Source organism: Lemur catta, chromosome 11 (genome assembly GCF_020740605.2).
Source record: "Lemur catta isolate mLemCat1 chromosome 11, mLemCat1.pri, whole genome shotgun sequence".
Taxonomy (NCBI): domain Eukaryota; kingdom Metazoa; phylum Chordata; class Mammalia; order Primates; family Lemuridae; genus Lemur; species Lemur catta.
In genome coordinates this window covers 52949058-52966047 of record NC_059138.1, presented here as the reverse complement: position 1 = coordinate 52966047, position 16990 = coordinate 52949058, and the positions used below count along the sequence as shown (strand labels likewise).

Below are 16990 nucleotides of genomic sequence, written 5' to 3'. Positions count from 1 at the left end.
TTAGCTTGAAGGAATTTCATGCTAATGAAGAAGCAAAAGAAGTATGGTCTGCAGGCAAAGGCACAGAGTTGCAAGACATCATGCTATGTTGGGGAATACTCCACTACCTGGAGCTTAGAGTGTGAGGAGAGGACTGGTGGGGAGAAAAGTTTGGAGGGTTTGGCAGCATTGAGCTGCCTCAAGGTTTTTAAGAGCTGAAGTAGATACACAATGTAATTGAAGTGACTTGTGTTATTATTAACTAGCATTAATCTCAAATTTTGAATTCTATAGCATCTGTAAAACTAGTGTTACTAGTCTTACACTAGACCTTAAATACTAGATCTGTTAGTCTAGTGTTTAAGGGAGTGCTGTGGATTTCTAGGTCTGGACTCAAATATACATTATTAATGCCTGTTTCAGTTCTGGCTTTCTCATACCAAACCTTGCAAGACCTGGTATGGAAAGAGGTTATTCAGGAAGTCAGGAATATGAGCTGTATTTTGCTTAATAAACAGAAAACAATATGAAAATTAATCACCCTTCTGGAATTTTCACTTACTTTATAAGGTCCAGGAGTACAGAACCTCTTCAGACATTGTTCTGACATACAGTCCAAGTTTATGGTACCTCCTATCCCTCCATTAAGAGCCTGACCTATATTAGGTCCTCAATAGATAAATCAATTTCTAAATGGATGGATTAATTTTTAAAAGGCGTGAAGGAGCTATACCATATATACTCCACCCTAAAGCTCAACATTAGAGTATCATTAGTTTTAATGAATGTATAAATTTCAAATTTCGTATTTCTTTTTCATAAGCTTTTACACGATTTTCCTTAATTCTAGCTTTGAACGATATGATGAAAGAGTTTATTTCCATGGGAAGTTTGGTTGCACTGATTGCCACAAGTCAGTCTCAACATTCTCTACATCCGTTACTTGTTTCTGCTCAAGGAATTCACATATTTCAGTGTGTCCAACATATTCAACCTCCTAATCAGGTAATATATTACTATAAAGAGTGTTGAAATATGTCCCTTTTATAGAAATTGTTTATTTTATTAATGATTTATGGCTTTAAGCTTATGCTTCTATTAGTGATCTTAAGGATATTTAAAAGTTAACATCTGGTATATATTGTGCTAGAGGCACAAATTATAATTTACAGCTAGCTGTAATGTTAGTATATTCTTTCCAAGAAAATTACTTTTTCGAAAACAGTATTTCTTCTGAATGAGAAAAAGCAGTGAGAAATACAGATAGATGTGTTTTAAAAATTTGATTAAACATTTTCTTCCACCAGCATGTATGGCCCTTAGTCCCCTTGTGAGACTCATGGCTCATGAGGGTTTTCGTGGCAGTAAGCTGAAAGAAGTATGTTCAGGCATATTTAAAATTCTTGTTTAAAATTCTCACATAGTGTCTACCCTAAATATTCAGACCTTGTGCTAATTAACTTATTGAAGAACAAAGGTAGTATACCTGTTATTAAGTATAACAGAATGATAGTGATGTTGGCCATTGAATATGTTTTTAGAAATAAGTTTTATATGAGCCAAAAAAACTGCTCTTAGAGGAACCATATATCACTAGAAATGCTTCTTATTGGAGAAAGAAATGGTAATCGTTTATCAATGTGATTTTTTTTACAACTTTATTGAAATATAATTGAAGTACACCAAGCTCACATTATTTAAAGTGTACGATTTGATCAGTTTTAACATATGTATATACCATGAAACCATCACCACAATTAAGGTAACAAACATTTTTATTACTCTCAGAAGTTTCCTAACGCCCTTTTGCAATCCATCCCTCCCCCAGGCAACCACCAGTCTGCCTTCTGTCACTATAGATTGTGTCAACCTGATTCTTCTCCAAATGTATGCACTAAAATGTACAGTTGGATAAAATCAGAAATTTGAATTTTGTGTTTTTTCTTTAGGAGCAAAGATATGAAATTCTGCATAATATAATAAAAAATAAACTGGACTGTGATATAAACAAATTCACTGATCTTGACCTGCAGCATGTAGCTAAAGAAACCGAAGGGTTTGTGGCTAGAGATTTTACAGTGCTTGTGGATCGAGCCATACATTCTTATCTCTCTCATCAGAGTATATCCAGCAGGGAAGGTATGTTTTACTATTAAAAACTGAACTTGAAATCTGCTTTTTATTGTGGAGAAATGTAATTGTAGTAAGGCAAATTCCATTGTAGTACTGGAATAAGCAGTTATTTGAGTCCACAATTAGCATTTCTAGCTAAGATGATGGCATATTTTGAAAATTCATATATTAAAATATGACTACCAAAAGAAGTTTTGTTTATTTTTAAACAGAATTAGTTTTAACGACATTGGATTTCCGAAAGGCTCTTCGAGGATTTATTCCTGCATCTCTGCGAAATGTCAACCTGCATAAACCTAGAGACCTGGGCTGGGATAAGGTTGGTGGGTTACACGAAGTTCGGCAGATACTTGTGGATACTATCCAGTTACCAGCCAAGGTACTTTTTATAAAAAAGCAAATACTCCCAGAAGAACCACTGAATCATTGGCTTTGGCTTTATGTGTTTGCTTGCGCAATCTCAGTTTGATTCAACAAATACTTACTGAGTTGCCAAATAAATGTCCAGCACTGTTTTAGGTACTTTAGCAGATTTGTAAAAATATTTGATATACTCCTTGCCCATAAGAAATGTGTAATGGAAAGCTGGGGTGATAGTTATAGTAAATACATTTTGATGTGAATTTCGTAATTCTGTTTTGCTGGAATCATTCAAATTGTACTAAAGCAAGATGAACCGTCTGCTGTGATTTGAACAGAAATAGGAATTAGCTAGGAGGTGGAAAAGTCATCTAGGTCCACAGGACTGGAGGATTAAGCTAGATTTCCAGGCTCTGGGTGTTAGTCCTAGCAAGGCAGAGTTGGCAGACAGCATAGGCCAGGCAGATGGCAGGATAACGGAGGCAGACGTAGATTGTTCCTCAGTAGATCAGATGGTAGAGTCTAGGAGGTAGTGTGTTTTGAGTCACAGATCTGAGAGGCATGGATCATTTCATGAGATCAGAGACCCAGGCAAATAGGCAAAAAAAAAAAAAAAAGGGTGAGTAAGGACCTTGGGTTACATGTAACTGGATGACAACTCCTGGGAACAGTGGCTATAGAGCCTGGGACTTGTTCAGTGGAGCCCAGGACAGCGGATTAAGCCTGTGTGAGAGAACATGGACATGAAGGACCAGCCGTCAGGATTATGACCCAGATGCCAGGGCTGGGCATCAAGCATTAGTATCCAGAGACAGTCCATGGGGACTGTATGCATAGCTGCTGATTTTGGGGCCTCGTTCAGATTAGAACAGAGGTAGAAGTGAGTTGGAACCTTGTCAGCAGGTGGAACTGAAGAGGCATACCTAATAAAGGAGACCAGGATATTGCTGACTGACAGTAACCTCATGTTTGATTCACCTGTTCAAAAAGTTCTCTTGCTCTCTGAGCAGTTGGATTTAGAAGGTAATTGAGAAGCATTTAATCACTTACTTAGTTAGCCTGGAGACTCTTGGGAGATTTTTACTGTCTTTGATTGAATATATTTGAACGTACACGGCTACCGTAACTTGCCCCATTGAATTATATAAGAGTAAGGCAGTATACTTGTTAAAAGATTGGGTTTTATTTGTTTTTAATGTAGTACTTTTATAATGTTTTTTTAAAAACAGGAAAAATGGAAAGAAGTTCTGATGTAGTTATATGCATTTTATCTAGAATGTATTCTGTGGTTCAATTGGGAAAAACTCATGGTAGTTTCTTTGAGTTCATTTATTATTTTTAGTAGGAATTTTATTTTCTACTGTTGTGCTTGCAATTAATAAAGAAAGGTAGCAGTTATCACCATTTGAATACCTTTTTCTATACATTGATCTTTTGCTGCTACTTAGTCATTTCTGTTTAAACTTGATGTCTTTTTCATATTTTTTTATATTTTTCAGTATCCAGAATTATTTGCAAACTTGCCCATACGACCTAGAACAGGAATACTGTTGTATGGTCCTCCTGGAACAGGAAAAACCTTACTAGCTGGGGTAATTGCACGAGAGAGTGGAATGAATTTTATTAGTGTCAAGGTATGTTGTGCATTTATCTTTTTTTTTTATTGTGGTAAAATTTACATAACATGCAAATAACCATTTTAAAGTGTACAATTTAGTGGCATTTAGTGCATTCACAATGCTGTTCAGCCACCATCTTTCTCTAATTTCAAAACTTTTTCATCCTACTTTTTCTTCTACTCATCCCCTGGCAACCATTAATCTGCTTTCTGTCTCTTATGGATTTGCCTGTTCTGTGTATTTCATGTAAAAGGAATCATGCAATGTGCAACCTTTTGGGTCGGGCTTCTTTCACTTAGTGTAATGTTTTCATGGTTCTTCCAAGTTATAGCGTGTATCAGAACTTCATTCCTTTTCATGACTGAATAATATTCCGTTGTACGTTTATGCCACACTTTATTTATCCATTTATCCTTGGTGAACATTTGGGGTATTTCCACCCCTTTTTTTTTAAATTTCATAATATTAAGGGGTACAGGTGTTTTTATTGCATGAATATCTTGTATGATGCTTCTGTCAGGGCTTTTGGTGCACCCATCAACAGAATAGTGTTCATCGTATCCAGTAGGTAAGTTTTTATCCCATGTTTGCACCTTTTGACTATTATGAATAACATTGGTATACACATTCATATACAAATTTCTGTGTAGACATATGTTTTCATTTCTCTTGGGTATAAACCGAGGAGTGGAATTGTTGGCCATAGGGTAATTCTCTATTTAACTTTTTGAGGAACCACCAAACTGTTTTTCGTAGCAACTGCACCATTTTACATTCCCACCAGCAATGTGTAGGGGTTCCTGATTTTCCACATCTTCAACACCATTTATGTTTCTTGATTGTTGGTTAGTCTCACATTTGGAAGCTGGTAGGAGCAGTGATCTATCAAAGTTGTATGAAATTGAATAATGAGCCACCTCTCTCATAGGGCTTCTTATATTCTTGCTTAAGGCAAATCCTCGTGCACTGTGAATAGGATTATACACAAATATTCAGATAAAAAGGCAAACTATACTTAAAGGCGGAAGAAAACTTAGAAGACTAGAGGCTGGAGACCACACTGAGGCTGGAAGCTGGGCTTTGTATGGTTCTGTTACTTGTTGGCTGTTTCTTACCCTTGCTCTGTCACACTAGGTCTAAGTTTTTTCAGGTACAAGGTGAGTGTGGCAATTAAGGGACATGCTAGCAGATCATTTTGGATAATGTCTCACAGTCCACCACTGGTATGTCATTGTGGTCTGGGGTCCAGTATCTTAGTTGTGCAGTTTTAGCACACCAACAATATTAGTTTGTCAAGGGGTGATTAGATTCCAAGGTGAAGGAATCATATATTCTATCTTCCTTATTTAAAATTTTGATTTATAATCTGAAAGCCAGCTTAGAAATATGTAGTAGGGTTTTGCCTACCCTTTTTTATTACGTTTTTTTTGTGAGCTGGATACATGGGTACCCTGGCAATGGTGGAGAAACACTAAAAGTACTTTAAAATTTTCCTATCCTTTTTCTGGATTCTGGGGAATCCATGACCATACTCTTCTGTTTATACTTGCACTAGAATGTAGTTTCACTGTTTTTTTAAAAACATAATTTTTAAGGTTAAAACTTGTAGATTATTCCATTAGGGAGGACATCCATTCCCCTTTTGGAAATTATCAAATTACAATTTGGGCTGAGTTCCCAGTGGGAAGATTTCAGTAGGAAGCTAATTCTCTCTGGGTGGCTCAGGGTGGATCCTAGGAGGCATCCATCAAAGATAGGTGCCCTTCGCTGACACCATTATGTTACCTGTTCCTATTATTTTGCCTTAGTTATTAATATTTCTTGTAACCTCCTTTAATCTTATAGTTCTCTGACTGTATTGAGGAAATGTAATTAAATATTAATAATATATTAATAGATGTCTAGATGGCTGTGTATTAGAAATTTGTTATTTTGGTCACACATCCCAGTCAGTATTTGGTCTTTTGGAGGTAGTGATTTTTTACTGGAAATCACTTTAGGACCTATTCAGTTTTTTAAGAGATCCAAATTTAAGGAAAGACTATTCTCATTACCGATTTTACTATATGTAGTGAAGTTTTTTTTGAAAGGTTTTTCGGTTGCCTTTTAGGAAAGATAATATATTATTCAACTCCTATCGAAATAAATTGGTTTCAGTAATTGAAGATGCTCATTAAAGTAAGTCATGTCTCTATGTATTTTTTGGAATCTCCAAAGATTTGAGATAGATGGGACTTTGTCCCCTTTTAAACCATTCATTTGTTCACTCAACAAATGATTATTCAGTACTTATGTGGCAGGCACTGTTTTTGGTACTGGGTATTTAGCAGTGAACAAAACTGCCTTTTTGGGGTTTATGTTTTACTAGTGGAGAGAGGTGAAAAGCAGATAGCACATCTAATATATAATCTACTGTCAGGTGGTGCTAAGTACCATGTAGGAAGAAAAGCAACATATAGAGTAACTGGAGTGGGTCACAGATGGAGTTGTCCGGCAAGGTTTTTCTGAAAAGGTGGCATTTTGGCAGAGATCTAAATGAAATGAAGCAACAGGCCATGAGAATATCTGGGGACAAATGTTCTAGGCAGAAGAAACACCAAGTGTAGAACTTGTGGTATGTTATTTATTCCAGCACACATTACTTTTTAAAATATATTTAAGAGACATTCATTTAATCATAATACAAATCTTCCATGATTTATGTAGACTTAGTCAAAAATCAAAGTTATACTTTCTTTTTAAATAATTTTATTTCAACTCTAATTTTATTTTACCAGGGGCCAGAGTTACTCAGCAAATATATTGGAGCAAGTGAACAAGCTGTTCGGGATATTTTTATTAGGTTGGTTCCCTATGAATGTTTTTTTAAGTAACTGACTCCATTATTATTTATCAGTTAATGCTTTTGGGTCTTGCTTTTTGAAGAACTGTTGTTTGAAACCTGTGATTTATGTGAATTATTAATAAATTAGAGAACAATGATTCTGTTTCACCAAATACTACTTAAAAATAAAACATTTTAGATATTAAATTATGTAAATGATTTGGTATTACATTTACAATAGAAATATTCCTGAAAGTAGGATCATAAGTGGTTCTTCAAAGAATTCTCTGTAGGTCCTTATATGAAGCAAATAATTATCCCTAATTTATCTCTAATTTTTAAAAATTCTAAATTCCTTTTTTTTCAAATTCCTAGTTTATAAATCAAGATTCCATGTGGCCAATTTAACAGGAGAGTATAATTACTACTGAATACTTATAAAACTGTATATGAATACAAAAGATAATATTTAAGGGAGAAAATAATTATTCAAATGTGATGGGATTATGGGGGTTTTTAAATTGAAGAGTTACTTTGTTCCATTTTTCTAAAAATTTTATTATAAAAGTATGCAATTAAGAGAATATGTATAAGCCAGATGTGATGGCTCACGCCTGTAATCCCAGCACTTTGTGGGGAGGATCGCTTGAAGCCCCATTCTCTATGTTTGAGACCAGCCTGGGCAATATAGTGAGACCTTGTCTCTACAAAAAATTAAAACATTAGCTGGGCATGGTGGCCCACACTTTGTAATCCCAGCTACTCTGGAGTCTGAAGCAGGAGGATCACTTGAGCCCAGGAGTTTGAGGTTACAGTGAGCTATGGTTTGGCACTTGGACTCCAGCCTGGGTAACAGAGTGAGACTCCATTGCTAATAAATAAATAAATAAAACAAATACATAAATATATTTATACATATATCTGAAATTACTTTGCAAACTCTGAATTTTATGAGATTATTTAAATAGGAATTTAAATATTTAAATATGAAATGTTGTTTGTTTTTCCCAGAGCACAGGCGGCAAAACCCTGCATTCTTTTCTTTGATGAATTTGAATCCATTGCTCCTCGAAGGGGTCATGACAATACAGGAGTTACAGACCGGGTAGTTAACCAGTTGCTGACTCAGTTGGATGGAGTAGAAGGCTTACAGGGTAATAATTATAAATACAGAAATACACTGTTATAACAAAATTTTAGCAGGTTTTAGTAAAAATAAAAAAATTCTTTTTTCCTCCAGGTGTTTATGTATTGGCTGCTACTAGTCGCCCTGACTTGATTGACCCTGCCCTGCTTAGGCCTGGTCGCCTAGATAAATGTGTATACTGTCCTCCTCCTGATCAGGTGACAATTTCATATTTAGAGTCCAAAACCCAACAAATGCTACACTCTTTCCTTGTGAACTTTTCTTCTGCCAGGTAATAGCAATTGTCCTTAGAAGACCAGCTTTCTTAGGCAAAGGCTTTAGTCACTGTTTGCTCAAAGCATAAAAAGATTCTGAATTAGATGCAAAGCCTTTCTATGGCCCAGCCATTTCCATGCAAGTCTGAAAACTTTATAATCCTTCAGTGTTGGCTAATTAGAAAAAAAGGCAAGAAACCTAAAGAGTTATATGTCCACGTTCTGTGTTCAAAGATCACATACCCCATTATCCTGTCAAAAAACTCTGATACAGAATCAAGCATATGAATAGTAAGCATGTAAGCAGGTTTCATAGAGATACGATTTTCAACTGTTTCTGGTCCTATGTTGTTCCAAATCTTGTTTTTAAATTAGAAACTAATGAATAAATGAATGAAAGAACAGATAATGAATAGTCAAAGGTATAAAATATCTGAATATATGTGATATGTAGCTATTATTTAAATTATTTTAATTTTCCTCTTGAAATACTTTCTTGGCACACTTGCCCAAATCTAGAGAGTGAGCATTGTCTGAATAAGAAATTTTTTACACCGAACAGTTAAGAATGTTGATTTTCATTCATTTTGCTACCTGCGTTCCTTCTGTTAGGGAAAAAGTTCCAAGGAAGATAAATAATAGACTGGTGGTTACATTTCCCAGCTTACTTGTAAAGCTTATTAGATGTATAAAGTTAATTTATGAAAAAAATCCTAAGATACATAGTTGAAGATAATATTTAATTTTATTTTTGATTTGTTAAATCAATTTGTATTTTTCCCTTCAGGTGTCACGTCTTGAAATTTTAAATGTTCTCAGTGACTCTCTACCTCTGGCAGATGATGTTGACCTTCAGCATGTGGCCTCAGTAACTGAGTCCTTTACCGGAGCTGATCTGAAAGCTCTACTTTACAATGCCCAGTTAGAGGCCTTACACGGAAGGCTGCTCTCCTGTGGACTCCATGTAAGTCACACGAGAAGATTGTTATTATGACATTTTGTGAATGATAAGAGCAGTTCACTGTCAAAATTTCAACCTTAAAAAATACTATTTTTAACAACTTTGGATAGACTGTATAAAAATTTAAACTGGCTAGGCGTAGTGGCTCACACCTATAATCCTAGCACTTTGGGAGGGTGAGGTGGGAGGATTGCCTGAGCCCAGTGGTTGGAGGCTACTGCACTGAGCTATGATGATGCCATTGCACTCCAGCCCGGGCAACAGAGTAAGGCCCTGTATCAAAAAAAAATTTTTTTTTAATTTACCTTTAATTGACTATTCCATAGTTGGAATATGGATTTTGCAGAGAATATAAAATTACAAAGAGTTTGATGTCTATTTCTTTAACATTACCTTGATACTGGCAGAATTGTGTTGATGTTTGAAAGGATATTATTTGAGATGTCATGAATTAGATAATATAATAGAAAAATAATTGAAGTTTTTATTTTTTTTTCGGTTCCCAGCTTTTCATGGATTTAGTTTATTTTGTACTTTAATTTAAAAAAATAATCAGTTAACATCGTTTTATTTATTTTGAAGCTCTAATTGTCCCAGTCTGACCAATAGGAGCCCCTTTTGGATAGCTCCTGTATCCTTACAATATGTCCTCATCATTCTTTGATCACTTCCTTACTTCCAGATACAATCAGATGTTCTTGATTTATCTTGTATTTTCCATATCCTATCCCTTAGGATCAGCTTTTTCTCTAAGGATAGTTATTTTGATTTTAATTTTTATAGTAGATAATTTGAACTTTGCTACATCATAGACTTTACCTTTTTTTATTTTTTGTAGAAACAGGGTCTCACTATTGCCCTGGGTTTAAGCAATCATCTCACCTTGGCACCCAAAATGCTAGGATTATAGGCATGAGCCACCGTGCCCAGTCTCTCCTTCACATTTTATTGGAGATGTTTACAAGGCCTGAAGTTTCTAAATTAGATGCTCCTAGGTTTTTGCTATTTATTTTAGCAAGCCATTGAAGTCATTTTTTTCTCCTTTTTCATTTCCAAAAAAGATGTGTATTTGTAGAGCACTTTATAATGAGAAAGCACTCTATAACATGATTGATGCATCAATTTGGAGTAGAAAAGTATGAATTCAAAGGCACAGACATAGAAATAAAATCTAGAGGTCTGAGTCCTAGCTCTATTACAGACTTTTTGGGGGAAGATGCTTGACAAATTATCTATACTTTCCATCTTGTCTTTCCTTATTTTAAGTTTTTACTGTGTGCCTCAAAACCACTACAGAAATTAATAAGAGCTTTTCGAAAAATACCTTGAGTCTCCTTCAATTGCTCTATTAGAATGCTGTCTATGTTTATTACTTATTTCTGAGTTGTGAATTATTTAGATCTTTAAGCTAATTGTCCTTTTATATATTTTAGGATGGAAGTTCCAGCTCTGATAGTGACCTAAGTCTGTCTTCAATGGTTTTTCTTAACCACAGCAGTGGCTCTGATGATTCAGCTGGAGATGGAGAATGTGGCTTAGATCAGTCCCTCGTTTCTCTAGAGATGTCTGAGATCCTTCCAGATGAATCAAAATTCAATATGTACCGGCTTTACTTTGGAAGCTCTTATGAATCAGAACTTGGAAATGGAACCTCTTCTGATTTGGTATCTTGTGCGGTCGCCATTACACAGTTCTGAAATATAAAGCTGTATGTTGGTGTAAAGTTGGACAGTGATTTATCTCCTAACCAGCCCCACATGTTCTTTCTGGTTGGTTGGTTCTTCAGTAAAATAGTCTTGTTTTTCTTAGTTACACTAATTAGTGATTTTCATTCTTTGTTACAATTTTTAAGACAGGGCTGGGAGCAAGGGAGAACCAAAGTAGTGAGTCGTTGTGATTACACTTTGGTTTCCTTCAGGTTTATCTCTCTTCATTAGTGATTTTAAAACATCTCTAGTAGCAGATCCATTTTATAGTAAACTTAAATTCTATTATTACAGAAAAGTTGAGGGTAATGAGAAATTTGATATGATAATGTCAAAAATTCCTGACAAAATGTTTTGTTTGTGATAATTTCGTGGAAGGTAACAGTGAAAAATAGTAACAGTGTCTCAACAAGGAAAATATTTAGATTAAATATGAGCAATATCACTGTTCTACTAGCATTTAACACATACTCTACAAAATTAATAGTGTATCACTGTTACTTTATTGGTACATATAACATTTTTACATATATTTACTTATATTTTTCTTGTTTTTTGTACATTTACTTTATTAATTCAGGTTTTTAAAAATATAAAAGGAACCTATTTTTATTCCCAAGAATAGCAAGGTGTTGTTTCAATTCTAGTTTTTAATTCTGTTTTCTATTTCTTAATTTCTACCTAGAAATGTTCCAGAACCTTAGTAAACTTTTATTTACAGAAAACTAAGAGTAAGGCTCATTTGGAATCTATCCTTGGGCATCAGTGTGTTGGATTTAAGTAACAAAGCCAAAAAAAAGGAAACCTGTTATAGCAGTTTTCACTTTATGGTGGTTCTAGATAGATATCAGTGAACCTTTATATAATAGAATAATGAACTTTTAAACTTTCTTAATTTCAGTTAATTAAAATGTGAATATAACTATGTTAAGGTTTTGTTGCTTAATATTTATAGTTTTTATCTTTGATAAATATATAGTTTTTTCTCTCTCTTCTTTTCCCCTCCCCCCTCCTTCCTTGCTCCCTTCTTTCATTACTGTAACTGGCCATGCAGAGCTCACAGTGTCTCTCTGCACCAAGTTCCATGACTCAAGATTTGCCTGGAGTTCCTGGGAAAGATCAGTTGTTTTCACAACCTCCAATGTTAAGGACAGCTTCACAAGAGGGTCACCAAGAACTCACACAGGAACAAAAGGATCAACTGAGGGCAGATATCAGTATTATCAAAGGCAGATACCGGAGCCAAAGTGGAGTATGACTTCCCCCCCTCCCCATTATAATTGTTGAAACTTCTTAAAAATTGTTCCTTTTTTGTGTGTATTTTTTTGATTTGTAAATGAACTATATTTATAAACAAGGGACTGAAACATATTGACTCAGTCAAATGGTTATGCACTTCCTTGCTTTCAAACAATTTTTAGTTATCTTACAAGAAAGGAAATGTACAGTCTCTTGAAAAAACTGACAAAAAAGAAATAACACTTGGACTGCCACTTTTTTCATCACATCCCTGAGTTAACTTTTTGTTAATTTCTTTTTTCATTTAAGGAGGATGAATCCCTTAACCAACCAGGACCAATCAAAACCAGTCTAGCTATTAGTCAGTCACACTTAATGACTGCGCTCAGTCACACAAGACCATCCATTAGTGAAGATGACTGGAAGAATTTTGCTGAGCTGTAAGTAACAGATTCTGATTTGGAAGTATAGATATTATTATAGGTGACATAGTTATTCACACAAACCTTGAAAGTTGTTTCTAAAATAAAAAATATTTTGACTTTTTAAAAACCAATTCAGAAAAAATTGCGTAGTAGCTGTGCATTTAAACACCCACAATTTCAGGAGTACAGAATTTGAATTATTTATAATGGACTAATTTAATGTTAGCAAAATTTTTTTTTAATTAAAAAAAAATTTTTTTAGAGACAATGTCTCATTTTGTGACCCAGACTGAAGTGCAGTATTGAGATTATAACTCATTGTGACCTCGAACTCCTGAGCTCAAGCGATCCTCCTGCCTCAGCTTTCCAAGTGGCTGGGACTACTGGTGCACATCACCAAACCCAGCTAATTTTTTCCATTTTTGTAGAGAAAAGGCCTCGCTATGTTGCCCAGCCTGGTCTTGAACTCCTGACCTCAAGCAGTTGTCCTGCTTTAACTCCCCAAAGTGGTGGGATTATAGACATGAGCCACTGCACCCAGTTTAATGTTAGTTAACTTTGAAGAAATAAGAAAAGGAAGAAAATTATATAGTTTGCAAAATTTGTAATGAAAAAATATACCTGTTTTGCCTTCAAAATAATTTATATTTTATTAATCTCAAGAACATTTAGATACATTTAGATTTATTCATTGGTGGACAATGTTTAGTACACATTTGGATTATAGGCTTCTTAGAATTTACTCTTTGGTCCCCTATGAATATGAAATCCATAGACTTAGAACCATTCTGGGTCAATGATTCAACATAATTCAATTCAAGAAATGTTTATTCCTGGTCTTTAGAAGCTGCAACCCTTTCTTATTTAATTTGCCGGTACCTTAGAGGGTGTATGTGTATGTGTGTGTTTACATACATTAGTAATATGTACTTACTATAGAAAAATCAGAAAACAATGACAAGGAAAAATAAGGAAACAAATATCTCTTAACCCCATTACTTTCCAAAGCATGTTTGTTTGTATACTTATGTATTTTTCGTACTACAATAATAACGCTCTGCTATATAGCAGTCCCTCTTCATCTATCTATACACATCTTAAACATTCTTTTGTATTTTAAATATGTTACCACTTTGTTGTTCTTTAATGTCATTTTATAATATAGCTATGCTACAATATCAATTTTTGGACATTGTTTCCAGGCTTTTAATATTATAAGCAGCATAGCAATGAACATTTTTGTAGCTAAATATCCTTTGCACATATCTTTAATTTTTTCCCTGGGTTAGAGGTAGAATTTTTGCATTACAGAGTACTCAGGTATTTTAAGCCTTTTGAAATGTATTGCCAAATTGCCTTCTAGGAGTACTGTGCAATATGTATTTCAACAGCAATATGTGAGCATGCCACTTCTGCTGCACCCGCACTGAGTTTTGTAATGTTTTTTTGAACTTGTCCCATTTGATTGGAGAAAAACTTTATCTTGTTTAAAAATTTACATTTCTTTTATTCAAACTAGATAGAAGTTATAATTTTTTAATATTATTCATTGCCATTTGTATTTTATCTTTTCTAACTTGTTTCTTCATCCCCTTTGCTCCTTCTGTTGGAGTGCAACCTCAGAAAATTTACTTGTAAAAATTCTCTAATTTCTGTTATAAGTATTTTTCTCTAATTTGTTATATTTTCCTTTCATTCTTAATATAATTTTGTTTGTATTCTGTTATCTTTTGTTTTGTAATTGTAATATTTACATGTATTAAATACTATCTCTGTTACTTTTTTTAAGGTATGAAAGCTTTCAAAATCCAAAGAAGAGAAAAAATCAAAGTGGAACAATGTTTCGACCTGGACAGAAAGTAACTTTAGCATAAAATATACTTCTTTTTTTTTCTGGGTGGCTTGTTTCTCCATTGTCACAGTAAAAAAATGGTGTTTGCAAATTTCTTTTTGATTTAACAAATTTGGTTAATCTGTAAAATCACAGATTGGAAAACGCTGGGATTATGTAATGATCAGTATTACTTGAGATTAATACTGTAGAATAAGTTGGGATATTTATAACAGATTCTGTATTTTATTTCCTATAAATCCATGTTACAATGAAATAATATTGTCCAAATGGTAACATTAATTTATTTCTCCTTTGAAGGAAAGACAGTAGAGAATGTAATTAAGTAAATTTCTTGGAACTCACAGTTGCATATTCAGCATCTTTAGCATTTGACAGATTTTATGCTTAGCAACTTCTTGACTGTTTTAAAATAAAATATCTGATTATCTACTGATCCAATGTTCTGTTCTTGGTATATCAGAAAATGGAGAATTTATATATAATTCAAATAAATTTAATTATCCCCTCACCCAGAAATGAGATCATATCCCCCCTAACATACTACAGCTAGCTCCAAGTCCAGGATCTTTGAATGATGTCCATTCCTCTCCTGGTTCTAGCAGGATTTTATCTTGGTATTGTCTGATCTGTGAATTAAATTTAAAGTCAGCCACCATCAATACAAACTATGTTTCTAACTTTGGTGTAACAGGGTAAGGGAAAAGCGAAAAGGAGAAAGTTAATTAAAATATATGAATAAATACATAAGACAGAATGAAGGATGTATAGTTAGTGGCCCTTGCCCCTTCTGCAGAAAATATGAAGCCATGGCTGATATATTTTATTTTTTTGTTCTATTACTTATTCTGTGTTCCTCTGACTTCAGCCATCACATCAGTGGATTGGAAACCTTTTCTGAGTGGGATAGCCTGAAACTGTCATTCCCATCTGAACCTTTAGTATGCCTGTCTAAGGTTGCAGCTTCCTTTAAATATTGTCATTGGCCAGTATAGTCCCCAAGGTTCCAGCCATACTTTCCCCATCCCCCATTGTTAGCAACAACTCTGTATTCCTTTATTAGAATCAACTTACTTAGTCAACATCATAACCCTCCCCTTCCAAAGCATTTGAGTTATTGTTGTGTTCCCTTGGTAGAACCATTCCTCCTTTGGTTACCTCTAAACCAGCGAAGCCCAGAATCACAGGGAATGGAAGCCAAGATTCTGTGGATCATTAGGTGTAAAACTGAGACGTGCCATCTCCTTTGCACTTGGGTTCTCAAATCCTTGTATTAGGGCCATGGTCCCTGGTTCACAGCGTATACTAAGTAACACTGCATCTTGTAGAGAAGTCCCCCGGCCTCACAAAGAGCTGTCTCCCAAAAGTCCAGCTATTTCAGGTTGATAGGTGTTTATGTTAGTGAATTCCATAGATAGCCACTGCCTTACCCTTTTCACTAGAAAGTGAATTTCATGATCAGAAGCAGTGTCGTTTGGGATAGCATAACAACGTGAAAGCATTTAGTAAGTCCATGAAAGGTGGTGTTGGCTAGAAGTTTGGAAGACAAAGCAAATACAATTCCGTATGTGTCCCCTCCGGGGGGGGGGGCAAATTGCTGCCTCCTTTGTGATAGACAAGGGTCAGATGTACCCAACCTGCTGCCAGGCTCTGGCTGGTCTCCCCTTACATGGTCACTGCTGCTAACAAGCAGTCGGCATAACCAGGCAGCCAGGTCAGCCATGCTGAGGGGAAGTCCACATTGTGGAGGCCACGTGGGGCCTCCCCTGCCACCTTGGTTTTGTTTTTTTTTTTTTTTTTTTTGAGACAGAGTCTCACTTATATTGCCCAGGCTAGAGTGAGTGCCGTGGCATCATGCCTAGCTCGCAGCAACCTCAGACTCCTGGGCTCAAGCAATCCTACTGCCTCAGCCTCCCGAGTAGCTGGGACTACAGGAATGCACCACCGTGCCCGGCTAATTTTTTCTACATATATTTTTAGTTGGCCAGACAATTTCTTTCTACTTTTAGTAGAGACGGGTTCGGGTTCTCGCTCTTGCTCAGGCTGGTCTCGAACTCCTGACCTCCGAGCGATCCACCCGCCTCGGCCTCCCGGAGTGCTAGGATTACAAGCGTGAGCTACCGCGCCCGGCCCGCTTCGGCCACTTTCTAGATGAGCCTAGTAAACGAGCACTGGGGCAGCTGGAAAAGAAGGCTGATTGACATCCAGAGAGAGGTCATTGTGAGCACCTGATTATGAAGAGCACTGAAGGCTTTTAGCTGAGCATTCACACAGGACACAGGTGTTCTTACTCTACGGGCCCATCCCAAGAACTCTGGGCACACCTTTCCCCCAGACAGTTCTGCTCTTTCCAAATATCTGATCATCTGGTTATTAGCCACTATCTGTGAATCACCATAGATTTTTATATCAGACTTCTCTCCCTCCTAATAAGATGGAGGAGATATGTTCCTCAAAAATTCTGTTCCGTTGGAATATTTCCTATCTCCAC

General features: G+C 35.5%; 1 protein-coding gene across 2 annotated transcripts in view; it reads left to right on the top strand.

The window, feature by feature from the left end:
- PEX1 (peroxisomal biogenesis factor 1) overlaps positions 1-14935 on the top strand; it is a 39368-nt gene extending 24433 nt beyond the window's left edge. For both annotated transcript variants that reach the window (XM_045564440.1, XM_045564441.1), the window contains 12 exons: positions 830-984; positions 1929-2118; positions 2325-2491; positions 3972-4106; positions 6869-6933; positions 7927-8069; positions 8156-8259; positions 9104-9280; positions 10711-10941; positions 12038-12235; positions 12532-12662; positions 14437-14935. In XM_045564440.1, the coding sequence (XP_045420396.1) occupies positions 830-984; positions 1929-2118; positions 2325-2491; positions 3972-4106; positions 6869-6933; positions 7927-8069; positions 8156-8259; positions 9104-9280; positions 10711-10941; positions 12038-12235; positions 12532-12662; positions 14437-14521 (1781 nt within the window). In that variant the 3' untranslated portion in view covers positions 14522-14935. The remainder of the gene's footprint in view (positions 1-829; positions 985-1928; positions 2119-2324; positions 2492-3971; positions 4107-6868; positions 6934-7926; positions 8070-8155; positions 8260-9103; positions 9281-10710; positions 10942-12037; positions 12236-12531; positions 12663-14436) is intronic.
- Positions 14936-16990: the final 2055 nt, after the last annotated feature.